General features: G+C 39.1%; 1 protein-coding gene across 5 annotated transcripts in view; it reads left to right on the top strand.

The window, feature by feature from the left end:
- Positions 1 to 21,022, top strand: part of ldb2a (LIM domain binding 2a) — a 270,416-nt gene that overhangs the window by 197,114 nt on the left and 52,280 nt on the right. For all 5 annotated transcript variants that reach the window (XM_034182057.1, XM_034182054.1, XM_034182058.1 and 2 more), the window contains exon 5: positions 8,293 to 8,376. In XM_034182057.1, the coding sequence (XP_034037948.1) occupies positions 8,293 to 8,376 (84 nt within the window). The remainder of the gene's footprint in view (positions 1 to 8,292; positions 8,377 to 21,022) is intronic.

Genomic DNA, 21,022 nt, shown 5'->3' with positions numbered 1-21,022 from the left:
AAAATGACTATCTCACAAGACTGCCCTTTACCTTTAGATCAGAAATACTTTAGTTTTTTTTGTTGTTGTTGTTTGTTTTTAGATATGTGAAAGTTATTAATAAATATTTCTCCTCTGCTGAACATGATCTGAAACACAGGTTGTTCAATAGAGTACTTGACCTCAACTTCAATTTTTTTGGGTGCACAGAAGTCAAAAATATTTAGCAAACCAGTGTTGCAGTGAATGCACAAACCCCCAATGCCAAGACCAAGACTTTGGCCTCCAATACTAAGGCCAAGGCTTTGACCCTCAGTGCCAAGGCCAAGACTTTGACCCCTAATGCCAAGACCATGGTTTTGACCCTCAGTGCCAAGGCCGAGGCTTTGACCCTCAGTGCATAGGCCAAGGTTTTGACACCCAATGCCACGGCTTTATTGGCCCCCAGTGCCAAGGCCAAGGCTTTGGCCCCCCAATGCCAAAGGTCCTTGCAGCACCTTAAGGCCAAGGCCGGGTATCACAGCTGAATGCAGACATTCTTCTTACTTTTTTAAAAAAAATATTTTATGATCTATTACAACACAAAAATTTAAATCAGTTAACTAAATTACCAGTTTTACACATCTGTTAAATGGAAAAAATACAAGTAGCTCTGGAGTTGGACTCCCAATCTATATACCAGAGTCTGATTCCAGGTGTGTGCTTCAGGCTGCCTGTCTGTGCCTTTGAACCAGGGGTGGGCAATCATGTGCCATGAAGGGCCGAAGCACTGCAGGTTTTCCTTGCTACCAATCACCTCAGCAAGTGATTTTATTAATGTTCAGGTGTCTCAGCAGGTGATTTCATTGATAACCAGGTGTTTATGTCCAAGGGAGAGGCTCATCAGCAACCCACCTGCTGAGGTGATTGGTTGCAAGGAAAACCTGCAGTGTCTCGGCCCTCGTTGCCCACCCTTGCTTTGAACAAAACACTTGATCTGTACTGTCTCAGTCCACCTCGCTGTAAACGGGAACCAGTGTTCTGACAAACATCCTACTTTGTCGAAACATCCTACCCTAGGCTGAATTTATAGACATATCTCTCGAGTGGTTTACAGTAGTTATAGATTTGGCCATTTATCCAATATCTGCTGTTTCGAATTATGTAAAACCAGCAAAAACTGGAATGCAGGATAAATCTAAACAGAACTGTATTAGCAACACCAAACACACTGGGTCCACAGAGCTAATACAAGTATGCTAATACAGAGATTATTAATCATAAAACAAGCCAGGAACAATAAAACTTTACTGTTGTACGCCACTACAAAATGAACGATTTAAAATCAAGTATTAACTTTAATAAAATGGGCAACAATTAAAACAGACGGTTTTTGTGTCCTGCGTATGTGCTCAAAGCCTCGATTTTTTTTTAAATCTGGACTTTGATTTTTTAGGAAAGACATTTTATTTCAGCCTAAACACTAGGGATGCAACTAACGATTATTTTACTAATCAGTTCATCGGTCGATTATTTTTTCGATTAATCATTTTTTTGTTTTTGTTTTTTACCTACATGTGAGTTTGCCATTATTTCTTTAAGTGAGTTATTATTAAAAGGCCTTTGTCACACAACATCAACGTTTGACCTTGTAACAAAGTTATGTTATATTCTCGTCAAAAACATACCTGGAGTAGTGTTTTGTTTTATTTTGCACATACATACATCACTGACACACCACGAAGAGATTTTTTATCAGGTTTAGATGCCTACAGCAACTATATCAACCACTGACAACATATTACATCAAGAGTCCACGAAAGCATTTTAAAGGCCTGACGAAAGTGTAATATGTTATATTTAATAAGATATTTTCATGAAAAAAGATACAAATGTGCAGTTTACTGCATTTTATTTTTTTTCTTGTTTAAAAACACAGCTTAGATGTGGTTTGACCGAAACAAATTGTCATTAAACTTAATAAAACAGGGATGAAGTGGAGGTTTAAGAGTCACTAGGTGTTCACAGGAAACAGTTATTTCTATATTTATTTATGTTCATTGTTAGTTGGTTTAATCTTTTCTGTTTTGTTTTATCAGATTCTTTTTGTCCGTTTCTCTAAAACTGTATTGTGGCATTATTAGTTATTATTACTATTATTGTTGTTGTTTCTATTATTATTGTTGTTGTTGATATATAAATAAAAGTAAATGAATAAAATATTATAATTTGTAATACATTTGACTCTTTTACGACAAACGCTGAGCCATGAATTATTATACAGAAAAATGTGCTGACAGCTGCAACAGCTTAATGCTAACTTCAACATTGAAAACGCCATAGACATGCTAATGCGTTAGCATCGGTCCCGTTTTTAAGTTATAAAATACATCTATCAACTGTTTCAGAAAACCATAACAGGTCAGATTAACATAAAAAGGTAAATGTTACTCACAGACATATGCTCTTTGGGGTTTTAGTGGAGAAAAATTAAGATTAAGCAAAATAAAACACTGAATCAACAAAGTACCCGATCGAAGCACTGCTTCGATCTGCAAATCACTGCTTCGATCTGCCAATCACTGCTTCGATTGGTTCAAGGTTCAAAGCAAAGCTGCGCTGCAGAAATGGTTGATTTATATGGAAGAAACGAAACATTTGCGGTAAAACAAAGTTATTTAACAACTAATTGATGACTAAATTAGTTGACAACTATTTTATAATCGATTAAATCGATCAGTTGTTTCAGCACTACTAAACACCTCCTCTTTCTGTCAGATCCCGTTTGGGATATGTGTGTGTGTGTGGGGGGGGGGGGGGGGGAGGGGGGGTCGCCTGTGCGCCTGGACTAAACCATTGTACAACTGTGCAGGGGTGGAAGGGCCCTCAGAGATCTTTCAGTATTATTGTTAGAGCAGAATTATGTTTTGCAACATTTATATATTCATCCTAATTATATTCTTTTACAACATGAATTGTATGGACATTAATAACATGCAACACAAAAATGTATTTAATGCCAGTTTTTTGTGGGCCCCCCCATGCTCTGGGCCCTGGGTACATAGTACCCTTTACCCCCCAGTCCGACGCCCCTGTTGAGGACTCCAGCCTGTTGAGGACTCCAGCAGCTGAGTAAGACCATGAGCACAGACTAGTTTCAGCTGACTGCAGCAGATAGATGGTTACTTTCGAGAGATGGAGATGGACCGTTGTCTGCATTAGTGGTTACCACCTACAACCCAAGACACTTCTGTAGTGTGATGGATGCAGCTACTCGCAGCACCAAAGTACGCTCCCTGACCTGACCTGACCCCAGACCTGTCATAGTAATATGTAAGTGAAAATGCCCAGCTTTAACTCATTTTGCTCCTTAAAGGACATGTTGCATGTTTTTTTACCATCCCAGTTAGCAACACAACATCAAAGTACTCATGACTGTAAGGCTCCCTGCGCACATGCGCTCATAGTGGTTTCTGATTTTTTTTTATTTCTCTCCTAAAGAGAGGTAACAGGTGCATTTCTGGAAAACATCTCACTCGGTAATTCTCTGTATTTGTCTGTGTGTGACGTAGTTAATAGCAAAACAGAAACATGCCAGACAGAGACAGACAAAGGGAAACTAATGCAGTTCTGTCCGATAACGACGCTGCTGAGCTTTTCTTTGAAAGTGGTGGCTCAGATTTACAGAGGAGATGACGCACTTCACCCTGAAACTCTTAACTTTTTCAGAGTCTGTCGGATTTTGGAACTTAAAGTGTCATGATGCTGCTGTTTGTGTCACAGCTGCTGGTTTACTGCTGCTGTGATCACAGACATGCGTGGACACACAGATGTATGTCTCGTATTGGAAAAACTAAGACGACGCTATTTTCAGGAGATAATAGACTCTGTAATGTGCCACAATCCTGACAGAATTTGAGTTGAAGGCAGAGCTGCGATTGGACATTATTTGAGCGCCAGACCTGGACATTATTCTCTGTCCGAGTGGAACTTGAAAATGATCTCTGGCTGTGGATCTGAGTGAGGACAAGTGGACCATTCAATGGCTGGCAATCGCAATTGCGATCACGTGCACACGTAACACGTGCGTGAGGGCTTCTTTAATTTCTCTAATTTGGAAATCTTTACACTGGGTGAGTGGAAATTTTTTTTTTTTCATCTGTTGCTTTGTGTTCTTTTCAGTGGAGGTTTCAATGAAAGTATTTTTTTACTTTGAGAAAGTTTGTGGATGTGGGGTGGGGTGCGTGCGTGCGTGCGTGCGTGCATGCGTGCGTACGCGCGGCGTGCGTGCGTGCGTGCATGCGTGCGTACGCGCAACAGCTGTTTTAACCCCCAATTTAGATGGACTTCTGGCTGAATTTGAACAACATATAATCAGTATTAATCTTGTAGACTCTCTCAAATGTCATAAAACTGTCAATCTCTATAAGGAACTTTTTAAAAGAGAATTAATGTTGAATAATCCCTTAAAAAAATAGCTGACATGCAGACTAAAACAGCGTAACAGCCATTTTAACCTGCATGTCAGCTGTTTATTGCCACGCAGTGGACATGGAATGTCTCTGTGACATTTGTACAGGCAACGTGATGACACAGATATATATTTTTATTAGATTTTTCACAGTTATATACAGCACTTATTAGCATTTTTAACAGGCTACGTTTATGACTAATTGCCACAGGTGCACAAAACCTTCTCACAGCCGTAGCTTTTACCGTAACTGCATCAAAATGAACACTTATCACTTAAAAATGAGTCATCATAACACAACATCACACTTGTGTAAACTTTGGAATTAATCTGTGCCTCAGTTCTTAATGTTAGCAGCTACATTCCATTGAAGCGCACACTGGGACGGATCTAGTAACTACATCACCTGTCGGAAACACCCGAGTACCCACAAGTACTTTGTTTTAGGAAGTCTCCGTAGCTGTTTGTTGCGAATGCTGTATACTTTGAAACCGGTCACAGAAGTGCACAAGTAATCCCGGTGGATCATTGGATGGTCACGAACAGCCTAAATCTAAATTGTCATGATTTCAGTGCGACATGTCCTTTAAATTAAATGATTAATTAAACAATTATTGGCTACTTTTAGTCTCTTTGTGATTATTACATCGGCCAAGAAGGTAATGTTTTCATGAGCATTTGTTTGTTTGTTCGTTCGTTTTGCAGAATGACTAAGAAAGTAATAAATGGATTTTAATGAAATTTGGTGAGCAGATAGATAATGTTCTGGGAAATAAGTGATTCAATTCTGGAGCTGAGATACAGAATACATATACATAGATACAGCTAGGACATGTCCTCAGAATGCAGGATGGAAGGATTCCCAAGGACCCTGCTGTATGATGAGCTTGCAACAGGCAAGAGAGCCCAGGACCACCCTCAAGTTCATTTCAAGGATGTCTGCAAAAGAGACACGAAAGCCCTCAACATGGACTTCAATGGATGGGAAGACCTTGTGGAAGATCGCTCCCACTGGAAACAGGAACTGAACCACAATCTACACATGGGTAAAAATAAACTACAGCTTGTGGCAGAAGAACAAAGAGCAAAATGCAAAAACAGCCAACAAAGCTCCAACCACAGATGCCACCTTTAAGTGTTGCCACTGTGGCAGGGACTGTCATTCCCACATTGGCTTGCACAGTCACAACAGGCGCTGCTCCAGTGGCAACAGATCATGACTCCCAAGGCACAGATCCATGACCACTGATGACCAACACACGCCAGTGAATTTAAAAACTACACTATAGCCATGCACAACAATTTCAAATTAAATTACAGTTTGTTTGTTTGTTTGCTTTTTGACAGGTGCAATTTATACTCTGATGTGACTTATGTGGTGCACTTGCAGTATTATTTGAACCACGCCATCTGTTTTAATGCACTAATATCCTCTGTTGTATCCTTCACTGGCTTTTTTCAGTGGTCTCTACCTCAACAAATTGTTGATGAGTCACTGCTGCCAAGATAAATTCCTGTACGGTACCTTTAGCCTAATTCTTCCTGATGAGTAAAGTCATTCTGATTCAGCTTTTGCCAATAATGCTCAGCGGTTCAATCCTCCTGTCAGTCATGTCGGTGTGCTGATGGTACAGAAGAACTCGCCTCCCTCTTGACTTTCCCCTCACAGAGATGCGACTGGAGATAGAATTATGCATTTTTCATGAGGCAGCGAATGCACACTGCTTCTATGTTTTTGCTCTGTCAATACCTACAGCTCCTTATGATTTGACTGCTTATTCTTAGAGGAGCAAACAAGCTTAGTGAGTGTGTCTTGGTGAGATACCTTTTCCCATCAGATGTCATCAATAATTGCCAGCGTGTGTTTATTTTTTGCTTTGTTCTTATTTCTGGCTCAGTCTTTACTCCAGCATATACTTTATAATGAGAGTTTTCCCATATATGTTTATTTAATCCCTTAATTTATCCCATGCGCATTATTGAATGGATTTGCCGATTCTTAAACTTCCGTGTGAAGCTGCAGCTGTCAACTCCATGTTTATGTTTCCCAAAAACAAATGGGCACAATCCAGGAAATGGATGGAACTTTTGACTTGTTTAATTATTTGGAATTATTCTCTGAAAAAGGTGAAGCCGGCTGCATGGTTCCCTCATTTCTGCTCCCCGCACAACTTGTTGATGGCCTACTGGCATCTCAACATTGGTGTTCACTCCTCTGTGGTCGGCTTCACCTCCCTTCAGGAAATGGCATTCCTTGCTGTGTTATTCCTTTATAATAGGTGCTGGAAGTTGACAAGTAGGAAGGAAAATGATGTCTACTTGGTGGAATTAATAAACAATGTCAAAAAATGGCAGCAATGATTGTATTAGCAAGCTATGATGCAACATGGCTTGCTAATTATATAATTATAAATCTAATTACATATTCTAATCATCTAATTTTATATATATATACCATACCAACTTTATTTATAAAGCACCTTAAAACAGCCAGCGCTGACACAAGGTGCTATATACTACAAACATAACACAAATTAAAACACAATATGATAAAAAAACAAAACAAATAACAATAAAAATAAAATCCAATTAACAAGTTACAAGCTGTCCTAAAAACAGCTTGATGTCATTTGCAGTCAGTTATATGACCTATTGGACAGTACACACACTCCGTTCATGTAGTTGTTAATATATTAGCTAGCTAGAGGCCATGTTTTCTAACTAGCTAGCTAGCTTGGTGTTTATCAACTAATGAGAGCCTTGTTAAGTAACTGCACATAGGGGCAATCATTATTAATGGCACTGTTACTGCATTTTACTCACTAATATTGTGTCGAGTCAACAAAAAGTCATTGTTACCTGCCAAACACAGTATTTCATTGAAATAACATAACTGACTTACACACTTACACTTAGAAAAAAAATATATACATTTGTTGAGTAAATCCAATAAAAAGGCTAATTTGTCCCCAAAATAGGGGTCACTGGTCTTCACCTGTCAGAACCCAAACTTTCACTGCTAAATATGCAGTTGTATTTATGGCATTACTTGTGAAAATTTTGTGGACTCACAGACTCCATCAACTTCCCCTGCTAATTACAGGGAATAATTAAAACTGGTGATATATGTGTGGGCATTCTTCTGTAAATGTGACTTAAACTAAGCTAACTTTATCCCTGACTAAACTTCAGCTATTACCAGCTGTTTTCAAACAGTGCACTATGAGCAACCCCGAGTGGTTCATGAGCATTTTGGTAAAATATTCCATTTTAAATGAATATCATATTCTAATAAACAACTCCAAGATCTAATAGATGGTAAAATACTGTTGTAATATGCTGTTGGAGTGGTAAACAGACCTATTCTTTTTGCATATTTGGGGGTTATATCGTCCACAAGATTTTTTTTATTGGTCAAGTTGTCCTTGGTCTGAAAAAGTTTGGAAACAATGCTGTAAACCAAAACCAATACCAGTGCAAAAAAGTATTTTGTCCTATTTTCAAAGAACTCCAGTTTTATGTATCATTTGACCAAAGTGAAAAGGTGTTAACTCTAAAATGAGAATAGATATTTTAAAAACACAAAAGATTTGACAATAACATTAAGGGTGGTGGAAGTGAGCGTGCTAACAAGGTCCACTATTAATCACTTGTCAGGGCTTTTTAAATTTTGAGATTGATGCCTTTGAATTTCAAATGACTATCCAGTGTTTTATAATGTATCAGCTTTTTTGGAATGAGCACGTTGTTCCATGTAGATGAGTTCTTTCATCATTGTTTGATTGAATGCACATACAATATGAAGCTATAGAATTACATTTATTTATTTTGATTCATTTTCTTTTCTCGCTTGCTGACTTCAGGCACAGGACCCTCAGGTGCTGGAACAACTGTCCAAAAATATCACTCGTATGGGCTTGACCAACTTTACCCTCAACTACCTCAGGGTAAGAGCTCAGTGTGTGACTGTCAGTCTGCCTTTATTTTTGCTCTGATGTCCTCATGTGCACACAGAGGAACAATTCCTGTCTATTTTTAAAGATGCAGTATTTCAAGTTGCTCATGGTTTGCTCACTCATGCTCCAGAAAGTTACGTATCTGTGGTGTAAAGAATATTCTTCTTTTCTCCCATACGGTGTTCACTGTGTGCGTCTCAACAGAATGACATTATATGTACTGTAATAACATTTTTAATGTTTTATTTGTTCATTTAAAGTTGCTGAATCACCTCTAAATTATTTACACATTATTCACTTTGCGTGTTTTTAGGAATCCGCTAGCTTAGCGTAGCTACTAGCTCTTAGCCGATTTAGCATGGCGGCTTCTCCTGTCTCTCCCGCACTTTTCTGCTCTGGGTGTGAAATGTTTAGTTATTCCTCGGCCTCCTTTAGCAGTAATGGTACTTGTAATAAGTGTAGCTTATTCGTAGCTTTGGAGGCCAGGCTGGGCGAATTGGAGACTCGGCTCCGCACCGTGGAAAATTCTTCAGCTAGCCAGGCCCCTGTAGTCGGTGCGGACCAAGGTAGCTTAGCCGCCGTTAGTTACCCCCTGGCAGATCCCGAGCAGCCGGGAAAGCAGGCCGACTGGGTGACTGTGAGGACGAAGCGTAGTTCTAAACAGAAGCCCCGTGTACACCGCCAACCCGTTCGCATTTCTAACCGTTTTTCCCCACTCGACGACACACCCGCCGAGGATCAAACTCTGGTTATTGGCGACTCTGTTTTGAGAAATGTGAAGTTAGCGACACCAGCAACCATAGTCAATTGTCTTCCGGGGGCCAGAGCAGGCGACATTGAAGGAAATTTGAAACTGCTGGCTAAGGCTAAGCGTAAATTTGGTAAGATTGTAATTCACGTCGGCAGTAATGACACCCGGTTACGCCAATCGGAGGTCACTAAAATTAACATTGAATCGGTGTGTAACTTTGCAAAAACAATGTCGGACTCTGTAGTTTTCTCTGGGCCCCTCCCCAATCGGACCGGGAGTGACATGTTTAGCCGCATGTTCTCCTTGAATTGCTGGCTATCTGAGTGGTGTCCAAAAAATGAGGTGGGCTTCATAGATAATTGGCAAAGCTTCTGGGGAAAAACTGGTCTTGTTAGGAGAGACGGCATCCATCCCACTTTGGATGGAGCAGCTCTCAGTTCTAGAAATCTGGCCAATTTTCTTAAATCCTCCAAACCGTGACTATCCAGGGTTGGGACCAGGAAGCAGAGCTGTAGTCTTACACACCTCTCTGCAGCTTCTCTCCCCCTGCCATCCCCTCATTACCCCATCCCCGTAGAGACGGTGTCTGCTCCCAGACCACCAATAACCAGCAAAAATCTATTTAAGCATAAAAATTCAAAAAGAAAAAATAATATAGCACCTTCAACTGTACCACAGACTAAAACAGTTAAATGTGGTCTATTAAACATTAGGTCTCTCTCTTCTAAGTCCCTGTTGGTAAATGATATAATAATTGATCAACATATTGATTTATTCTGCCTTACAGAAACCTGGTTACAGCAGGATGAATATGTTAGTTTAAATGAGTCAACACCCCCGAGTCACACTAACTGCCAGAATGCTCGTAGCACGGGCCGGGGCGGAGGATTAGCAGCAATCTTCCATTCCAGCTTATTAATTAATCAAAAACCCAGACATAGCTTTAATTCATTTGAAAGCTTGACTCTTAGTCTTGTCCATCCAAATTGGAAGTCCCAAAAAACAGTTTTATTTGTTATTATCTATCGTCCACCTGGTCGTTACTGTGAGTTTCTCTGTGAATTTTCAGACCTTTTGTCTGACTTAGTGCTTAGCTCAGATAAGATAATTATAGTGGACGATTTTAACATCCACACAGATGCTGAGAATGACAGCCTCAACACTGCATTTAATCTATTATTAGACTCTATTGGCTTTGCTCAAAAAGTAAATGAGTCCACCCACCACTTTAATCATATCTTAGATCTTGTTCTGACTTATGGTATGGAAATAGAAGACTTAACAGTATTCCCTGAAAACTCCCTTCTGTCTGATCATTTCTTAATAACATTTACATTTACTCTGATGGACTACCCAGCAGTGGGGAATAAGTTTCATTACACTAGAAGTCTTTCAGAAAGCGCTGTAACTAGGTTTAAGGATATGATTCCTTCTTTATGTTCTCTAATGCCATATACCAACACAGTGCAGAGTAGCTACCTAAACTCTGTAAGTGAGATAGAGTATCTCGTCAATAGTTTTACATCCTCATTGAAGACAACTTTGGATGCTGTAGCTCCTCTGAAAAAGAGAGCTTTAAATCAGAAGTGCCTGACTCCGTGGTATAACTCACAAACTCGTAGCTTAAAGCAGATAACCCGTAAGTTGGAGAGGAAATGGCGTCTCACTAATTTAGAAGATCTTCACTTAGCCTGGAAAAAGAGTCTGTTGCTCTATAAAAAAGCCCTCCGTAAAGCTAGGACATCTTTCTACTCATCACTAATTGAAGAAAATAAGAACAACCCCAGGTTTCTTTTCAGCACTGTAGCCAGGCTGACAAAGAGTCAGAGCTCTATTGAGCTGAGTATTCCATTAACTTTAACTAGTAATGACTTCATGACTTTCTTTGCTAACAAAATTTTAACTATTAGAGAAAAAATTACTCATAACCATCCCAAAGACGTATCGTTATCTTTGGCTGCTTTCAGTGATGCCGGTATTTGGTTAGACTCTTTCTCTCCGATTGTTCTGTCTGAGTTATTTTCATTAGTTACTTCATCCAAACCATCAACATGTTTATTAGACCCCATTCCTACCAGGCTGCTCAAGGAAGCCCTACCATTATTTAATGCTTCGATCTTAAATATGATCAATCTATCTTTGTTAGTTGGCTATGTACCACAGGCTTTTAAGGTGGCAGTAATTAAACCATTACTTAAAAAGCCATCACTTGACCCAGCTATCTTAGCTAATTATAGGCCAATCTCCAACCTTCCTTTTCTCTCAGAAATTCTTGAAAGGGTAGTTGTAAAACAGCTAACTGATCATCTGCAGAGGAATGGTCTATTTGAAGAGTTTCAGTCAGGTTTTAGAATTCATCATAGTACAGAAACAGCATTAGTGAAGGTTACAAATGATCTTCTTATGGCCTTGGACAGTGGACTCATCTCTGTGCTTGTTCTGTTAGACCTCAGTGCTGCTTTTGATACTGTTGACCATAAAATTTTATTACAGAGATTAGAGCATGCCATAGGCATTAAAGGCACTGCGCTGCGGTGGTTTGAATCATATTTGTCTAATAGATTACAATTTGTTCATGTAAATGGGGAATCTTCTTCACAGACTAAAGTTAATTATGGAGTTCCACAAGGTTCTGTGCTAGGACCAATTTTATTCACTTTATACATGCTTCCCTTAGGTAGTATTATTAGACGGTATTGCTTAAATTTTCATTGTTACGCAGATGATACCCAGCTTTATCTATCCATGAAGCCAGAGGACACACACCAATTAGCTAAACTGCAGGATTGTCTTACAGACATAAAGACATGGATGACCTCTAATTTCCTGCTTTTAAACTCAGATAAAACTGAAGTTATTGTACTTGGCCCCACAAATCTTAGAAACATGGTGTCTAACCAGATCCTTACTCTGGATGGCATTACCCTGACCTCTAGTAATACTGTGAGAAATCTTGGAGTCATTTTTGATCAGGATATGTCATTCAAAGTGCATATTAAACAAATATGTAGGACTGCTTTTTTGCATTTACGCAATATCTCTAAAATCAGAAAGGTCTTGTCTCAGAGTGATGCTGAAAATCTAATTCATGCATTTATTTCCTCTAGGCTGGTCTATCGTAATTCATTATTATCAGGTTGTCCTAAAAGTTCCCTAAAAAGCCTTCAGTTAATTCAAAATGCTGCAGCTAGAGTACTGACGGGGACTAGAAGGAGAGAGCATATCTCACCCATATTGGCCTCTCTTCATTGGCTTCCTGTTAATTCTAGAATAGAATTTATAATTCTTCTTCTTACTTATAAGGTTTTGAATAATCAGGTCCCATCTTATCTTAGGGACCTCGTAGTACCATATCACCCCAATAGAGCGCTTCGCTCTCAGACTGCAGGCTTACTTGTAGTTCCTAGGGTTTGTAAGAGTAGAATGGGAGGCAGAGCCTTCAGCTTTCAGGCTCCTCTCCTGTGGAACCAGCTCCCAATTCAGATCAGGGAGACAGACACCCTCTCTACTTTTAAGATTAGGCTTAAAACTTTCCTTTTTGCTAAAGCTTATAGTTAGGGCTGGATCAGGTGACCCTGAACCATCCCTTAGTTATGCTGCTATAGACGTAGACTGCTGGGGGGTTCCCATGATGCACTGTTTCTTTCTCTTTTTGCTCTGTATGCACCACTCTGCATTTAATCATTAGTGATCGATCTCTGCTCCCCTCCACAGCATGTCCTTTTCCTGGTTCTCTCCCTCAGCCCCAACCAGTCCCAGCAGAGGACTGCCCCTCCCTGAGCCTGGTTGCTGGAGGTTTCTTCCTGTTAAAAGGGAGTTTTTCCTTCCCACTGTAGCCAAGTGCTTGCTCACAGGGGGTCATTTTGACCGTTGGGGTTTTACATAATTATTGTATGGCCTTGCCTTACAATATAAAGCGCCTTGGGGCAACTGTTTGTTGTGATTTGGCGCTATATAAAAAAATTGATTGATTGATTGATTGATTGATTGATTTAAAGTTGCATATGCCCATGGGTGTTACTGCCTAACATGAGGAAAGTAATCTTCATTGCAAGGTGTATTTGAAGCTTATTTTCCTCACACTAGATAATAATACACCAATGATCTTGATCACCAATGACCCCAATGATCTTAAGCTGCACCCAAATAATTTAACTCTGACTGAACTTGCCAGGGTAATTCTGAAAGCTTTACCACATTTGTTCCAAACTGGGTGACAATCAGATTCCTTTTTCACAATGAATTATTTTCTGGTCATTTTGCAGTCAACCTTATTTAACATACCAAATTTTGGTGCCATGACCTTGGTCACAATGATTGATCTTTGGCAAATTTTCCCTTGCTGGGCAATTTCAGAACCCACCTCTATATGTGTGCCAGGTTTGTTGCTAATCAGAGTGAAAATGCTTAATTTTGACCATTGACTCCTGTGATCTTGACCCCAATGATTGTCAATTGATAAATATGTTCTTGCTGGGAAGTTCCAGAACACACCATATGTGTGCCAGGTTTGGTGCAAATGTGAGAGGAAAAACCTTAATTTTGAATTTTGAGTCCTGTGACCTTTGAGCCAATGACTGACAATTCATTTTTCTTTTTCTTTTTTCTTTTTTTTTTCTTTGTTTTTTTTTTAATGTTGGAACCCACACTCAAAAAATGACTCACTGGATGGACTCAAATCAATTATGTGCAGGATTTCCATCTAATAAATATATGTAACCCCAACTCAAATAAAACACATCCATGCAAGATAGTTAAATTTAATTTAGTTTAGAGTACATATCTTTATTAAATGGAAATCCAATCCAATGAGTCTGTTTTTTTGAGTATATACTGTATGTGCCCAGTTCCCAAAAATCACACTGAAAACCGTTCATTTAGACTTTTAACCCTAATAACCTTGACTCCAGTAGTTGACCTTTGGCAAACTTGACCTCAACCGCAACATTCAAAAACCACCAACAAACTTGTGCGGGGGAACATCAGAGTTGGGGGGGGAATCAAAATTTTGAGTTTAACACCACTAACCTTGGCCTTTGCCCAAACAAACCCTTTAAGGGCAATTCTGGAGTCAACCTTCATACACATTTCAAGTTTGGTGTAAATTGGTTTAAGAGGAGCTCAAAGAAATAAAGCGTTGAATTGAATTGATAAAGATAAGGTAACTTTTTCCACATAACATTGTCAGTTAAGTGCAAAACAATATTGTAGTTGAAATTAATTAAATCAAATGAAACATTATTACTTAAATCCCTAAAATTAACAATTGCAAGTATATTGAAAATAATAGTATTAATTACATTTAAAACCCCTGTGTTTCCTTTCTTAGAGTGGACAAACAAACAGTCAAACATTCCTCAAATAATAGCTTGATGCTTTCCTACTTTATTTCTTGCAGTATTTTTTAGGTCATACCTTGACTTTAAATTTACATATTCTTCTTCTTAGTGACACTGAAAGCTGGTTTTCTTTTTTTAATGTACATATTTTATGACTCGTGGGTGTTTGAAACCTTGGCGTATAATTTCAAAAGTCCATGGCATCAAAACAACAATAACCATTTATTCCTTCTTCACTTCTTGTGTGTATACATGTTTTTTCCAGCTTACCGCAGAAATATAATTTACAGAAATAGGATGTATAAGATGAATGCATTGGTAATTATTTCACAGGGTTCTGTTTGTGTTTTCCTACCCTGCAGCTGACTGACAGCTACGATTTCCAAATGGGAGAACAAGAGCGAGAGCGCGGGAGAAGAATTAATTGGATACAGAAAATTAGCATAACATTAATGAACGCTCCCTGTTGAGACTCATAATTGTGAAATGGTGCACAAATCGGGGACCGGCACGTCCGCTGCTTATAATAACAGAGAGAAGAAAGACGGAGGAAGAGGGGAGGGAGAGAAGGAGAGAGGGAGGGATGGCTTTTTTTCCTATAACAATGAATTTCTTTACAAAAACCACAGCAGACAGAAAACACATAATTCAAGTATGTGTAATTACACAGTAAACATTTGGCTTTGTTCATCCTTTATTTTGGTGACCCAGATGGTCAGTGCTTATTGAACGTTGTCCGTGATGCACTGCAAGAAGAGTTAGTATAAGGAGTGACGGAGTGACACGGCCCTGAACCTGGATGGAAAGAGTTTCCCTCAAATAAAATCTTTAACAGTTGAAGCCACTCGCTTTTGTTTTCTTATTATATGTTTATGAGATCTGGAAGTTACCCAGTGAGCTAAGACAGGATGTCTTAGGTGCTTGCAGAGAATGCTTGACAAACATTTCAGGAGCTCCACGGTAACACCTGACATCTGACATTCTGCTGTTTAATAGCCATTTACCACATTCTTTGAGTGACACGGTCCGACAGAACCCCCTCACCTTCACCTTTGGTTACTGCATGAGGATCAACTCAGCAACTTTATGTGTGTTGTCTCTCTCTCATCTCTCATCTTCAACCACTTATCCGGGATTAGGTCGCTGGGGCAACAGAGCTGATGTGTGTTGTTGTACCACAAAATATGTGGATTTTTTTTTTTTTCTCATTAGGTTTGCTTTGATATACTTGAAGAAATAAGTCCTATGCAGGCCTTCAGGCCCATTAGTGCCATTACATAGTGAGAAACTATGAATGCCCTGAGGCGGGACGCCAGTCCATCTCAGATTACTTCCCCAGCTAAGGATGGCACCCATTTACAGCTGGGTGGGCTGAAACCATGCAGATTACGGTTAAGTGTCTTGTCCAATGACTCAAATCAGATAGCATGAGCAGGAATTGAACCCTTGTCTCCATAATGGTAGCCCACTTACTTGCATATTTAGTATCCTTGGGCAAAGTCTTTAATCGGGAGGTTGCTCCTGGTGTACAGATGAATGCTTTATAGCAACATGCTGACATTGGTGTGTGAGTGAGTGAATGTGAGGCATCACAGTAAAGCACTTTGAGCTTCTGATTCAGATGGAAAAGCTCCATATGAAATTAATTTACCGTTAGAGCGGGTAGTTCAGTGTTCCTTGTTGAAGAACTCTGTCTAGAAAACCCAAACATTGTGAAAATAGAAAGCAGGAGGATGAGAAGCCAACACTCAGAGATGGAAGAACAGCCCCACCTAGAGGTGAGCAGCTTCTGTCCAGGCTGTGTAGTTCTGCATTGTCCTGCTTCAAGCTTTCCCAGATTTGTACATGTGTCCTGACAGAATCTATATGTAGTAGACACTTGAAATATTTACTGCACATTCTGCAGTTGCACCACGAAATGATCATGAAGCCACTAACCCAATCCTGCCAAGCAAACCTCACAAACCAACCATTTATTAAACAGTTTTAAGTCCTATACTGATTCCTGATTTTTGGGAATATGTCAGTTGGTGTAGATTGTGTCCTGTGCCTATGGCATGATGACATAGGGTGGTCACTTCCCTTCCTTGCTGCTGTAACACCTCACATAAGAAGAAATCAGATTTCTTATCCTCAGCTACTCAGGCTTTATATTAAATGTCTCAACACATAATTTTTAGTTGTATTTCTACACTTCTGCAACAGTTGGGGCGTGTCAGATGAAGAACTACAAGCTGCAGGACCTCAGTAACTCTGTGAGTCCAAAAGAGACGTATCAGTCGGAGATGGCAAATCCATAAATCAGTAGAAAATCTGAGTAAATTATTATGACGCAAGAACATGAAAAATGTTAAAAATTCTTTCACTTTAGTATCTATATAAGGAAGCGTATTGCATTCACTTGATACATTTATTTTTTGATTTGTTTTTCAGAGTAATTATTTGTTTTTCTGAGTGATTTATTTTTGTCTGTTTTTCTGAATAATTATTTCTGTTTTTCTGAATAATTTATTTTTTGGTTTGTTATCTGAGTAATTTTTTGGGGAGGGGGGGGTTTCTGAGTAATTTATTTTTATTTATTTATTTACTATTTTTTCTCTGTTTTTTTACTATTTCTTGAGTCACCACGTAGCCAGCCTGAATGCATTTCAAATGCATCATTCTGTATCCATGGAGAATACCATATCTGTCCAACTGATCCTGGAGAAAAACTGCTATGTCCAGCAGATCTGAATGGGCTTTCCTTCTGAACAGCCACAAAGTCCTCAGGTGCCTGCATAGAGTCGACAAACTAATGATAATACCATCTACATGACTTAAAGACAGGGCCCAGATCAATGTAAAACAAAGTAAAACTTGATCAAACTGAAAAATGTCATGTTTGTTACCAAATTGAGCTCTCAATGAATGAATACATCTTCAAATGCTCCCTAAACTCAGAAAAAAAAATTGGTCTGAAAAACAGAAGAAAAAAATATTCAGAAAATCAGGAAAAAAATTACTCTGAAAAACCAACCATGAAAATAAATTACTCTGATAAACAGAAAACTCAGAAAAACAGAAATAATTATTCCAAAAAACAGACAAAAAATTAATTATTCAGAAAAACAGAAATAAATATTCTGAAAAACAGACAAAAAAATAAATTACTCAGAAAAACACAAATAATTACTCTGAAAACAAACCAAAATATAAATTTATCAAGTGAATGCAATACGCTTCCATAACTATAAGTAGGAATTTGGGAAGACAACTAAATAACTAAATAAATGATAATCAAAGAAAATAAATATGCTGTTTAAAAAGTTATAGAAGTCGGATTTAACTGCAACAGCAACAAAACAGATGTATAACCTGTATGTTGCTGTGCAGGTTCATAAGATCAAAATTAAAATCTGTATATTAAGTCTGAAAAAGAGAGTGGTCAGTATGTAGGCGTGATGTGCATTAAAATATTTCATATTAAACCTCGTCTAGACAGTGGATGACTTTTCCAAAGCACAACCTGACTTCACTTTACATCCCAAAGAAAACCTTCATATTTGCGGGGGTGTCAAGCTCAGGTGCCCTGAGGGTCAGTCAGAGGCTTGTGATTTAAGTTCAGGGTTTATCATTTATTTTGTGTACTTCAGTATGAGATTTTTACTGAAAGAAATGACACAAAACCAGACATGCTCCAAACATTAAGTGTTTAACATTTGCAGAAGAGGTGTAAATGCATCATCCTGTGAGCTATCAGTCTGACTGTGATCAGCTTTAAGCGATGGTCAGATGGTAAGCTGAATAATGACAGACTGCTGATACACGGGTATTAAAAGTGTGAAAGGAATAGAGATGGAAAGTGGGGCAGAGAGAGGAAGAGATGTGCATGTGAATGAGTGGATTCACCAACAACCAAAATTCATGGATGAAAAGTCATAAAAAACCTGTAAATGACAACTTAAATGTGCTTTATTGTGAAATTGTGATAAACAGTGATGGGGATGAATGTATGGATGGGTGTATGTCAGTGTATGTCACACCTTTTTTCAGCTCTTGAATTTGGGATTTTTGGGCATTGCTGTAGTGTACTTTGTTAATGGCATGTACGAGGTCTGTCAATAAAGTATAGGTCCTTTTTATTTTTTTCAAAAACTATATGGATTTCATTCATATGTTTTTACGTCAGACATGCTTGAACCCTCGTGCGCATGCGTGAGTTTTTCCACGCCTGTCGGCGACGTCATTCGCCTGTGAGCACTCCTTGTGGGAGGAGTCGTCCAGCCCCTCGTCGGAATTCCTTTGTCTGAGAAGTTGCTGAGAGACTGGTGCGTTGTTTGATCAAAATTTTTTCTAAACCTGTGAGACACATCGAAGTGGACACGGTTCGAAAAATTAAGCTGGTTTTCAGTGAAGATTTTAACGGCTGATGAGAGATTTTGAGGTGATTCTGTCGCTTTAAGGACTTCCCACGGAGCGAGACGTCGCGCAGCGCTCTCAGGCGCCGTCGTCAGCCTGTTTCAAGCTGAAAACCTCCACATTTCAGGCTCTATTGATCCAGGACGTCATGAGAGAACAGAGAAGTTTCAGAAGAAGTCGGTTTCAGCATTTTATCCGGATATTCCACTGTTAAAGGAGATTTTTTTTAGTGAAAGACGTGCAGACGGATTGCAGCGTCGGCTCGCAGCCGCCGCGACGCTCTGCCACAGGAAAAACACCTCCTTTGGAAGCCTTAAGGACAAGTTGGAACATGTCCAGCTGTTAAACAATTTCTCATATACTCACTCCACTGAAAGCCATCAAAAGCTGCCTGGATTTTACAAATGGTTATCAACACGGAGGTGTTTTTCCTGTGCCGCCGCACCGCGCCGGCTGCTTCCCGACGCGCGGACCCGTCCGCACATCTTTCATTAAAAAAATCTCCTTTAACAGTGGAATATCCGGATAAAATGCTGAAACCAACTTCTTCTGAAACTTCTCTGTTCTCTCACGACGTCCTGGATCAATAGAGCCTGAAATGTGGAGGTTTTCAGCTTGAAACAGGCTGACGACGGCGCCTGAGAGCGCTGCGCGACGTCTCGTACCGTGGGAAGTCCTTAAAGCGACAGTATCACCTCAAAAGCTCTCATCAGCCGTTAAAATTTTCACTGAAAACCATCTTAATTTTTCGAACCGTGTCCACTTCTATGTGTCTCACAGGTTTAGAAAAATTTTGATCAAACAAAGCGCCAGTCTCTCAGCAACTTCTCAGACAAAGGAATTCCGACAAGGGGCTGGACGACTCCTCCCACAAGGAGTGCTCACAGGCGAATGACATCACCGACAGGCGTGGAAAAACTCACGCATGCGCACGAGGGTTCAAGCATGTCTGACGTAAAAACATATGAATGAAATCCATATAGTTTTCGAAAAAAATAAAAAGGACCTATACTTTATTGACAGCCCTCGTATTCCTTAATTATTGGTGTTATGTAAATTATTTATTTATTTATAGGTTTTGAGTATTGCATCACCACTCCTGCATTCATAGTGGAGTTGCACAAAGAATAATTTTATTTCAACAAAACATCAAATCTATGCTTGAATCTCCAATGTGCCTTCTGGAAAATTGTAGCTGAACTTTCAAGTGTTTTTTTTGTTCCTGTCTTTTTTGATAGAAACCTTGTCTACACCACTTCTTCATGAAGCTGTCTAACTGGTGATGCAACACTCAAAACCTGCACTTTGCACCATTTCTTCAATCACAGCCACAGAAATCTATAACTTCTTCAGGGTTGTCCTGGTGTCTTGGTGGCTTTCCTCACTCTTCACCTTCTTATACAGTCACTCAGTTTTTGAGAACATATCTACTCCACACAGATTTACCAAGAGTACTTTACTGTTTGTTTTTCTTCATAATTCATGTAAATAATGTCCAAGACATAGTCAGTGTCTTGGGAATGTTCACGTTTCCATCCCCTGACTTGTCCGAAGAAAACTGTATATAAAAGTGATGGTTTACATGTGCTATACTAAAGGGGGCACTTACTTATTCACATCATCATTTTGGTTTTTAGATTTTGAATTAATTTATGTCAAACTGTAGAGATTTACTTTCACTGTGAGTTTAAAGAGCATAATTTTGGAAATTCTAATATACAGGACCTGAGTTTTTGTTTTGTTTTTTGATGTCCTAATAAGAATCTAACATGTAAAGGGTCAAGGGTGTAAACACTTTTTCACAGCACTGTATATATGTTTCAGTACACTATGGATTATTTTGGTCTCTTAAAAAGGTAATGTTGTTTAATCTGTCTGATTTGTATTTTAAATGAGTTTATGCAGATGTGATTCTTTAAAGACTCACAGATTTATGTGTGTGTGTGTGTGTGTGTGTGTGTGTGTGTGTGTGTGTGTGTGTGTGTGTGTGTGTGTGTGTGTGTGTGTGTGTGTGTGTGTGTGTGTGTGTGTTTCTTTTAAACACACTCACTTTGTAAATACTGTTTTCCTTCACTGTTATCATGCTGCTGCTGATGTTCAGGTAGAATACGCCCTTTCCTTGCATTAAACTGGTCATAATGTGTCTCTC

This window comes from Thalassophryne amazonica, chromosome 11 (assembly GCF_902500255.1).
Source record: "Thalassophryne amazonica chromosome 11, fThaAma1.1, whole genome shotgun sequence".
NCBI lineage: Eukaryota > Metazoa > Chordata > Actinopteri > Batrachoidiformes > Batrachoididae > Thalassophryne > Thalassophryne amazonica.
The sequence above is the reverse complement of the archived record's forward strand: the minus strand, read 5'-3'. Positions and strand labels throughout refer to the sequence as shown.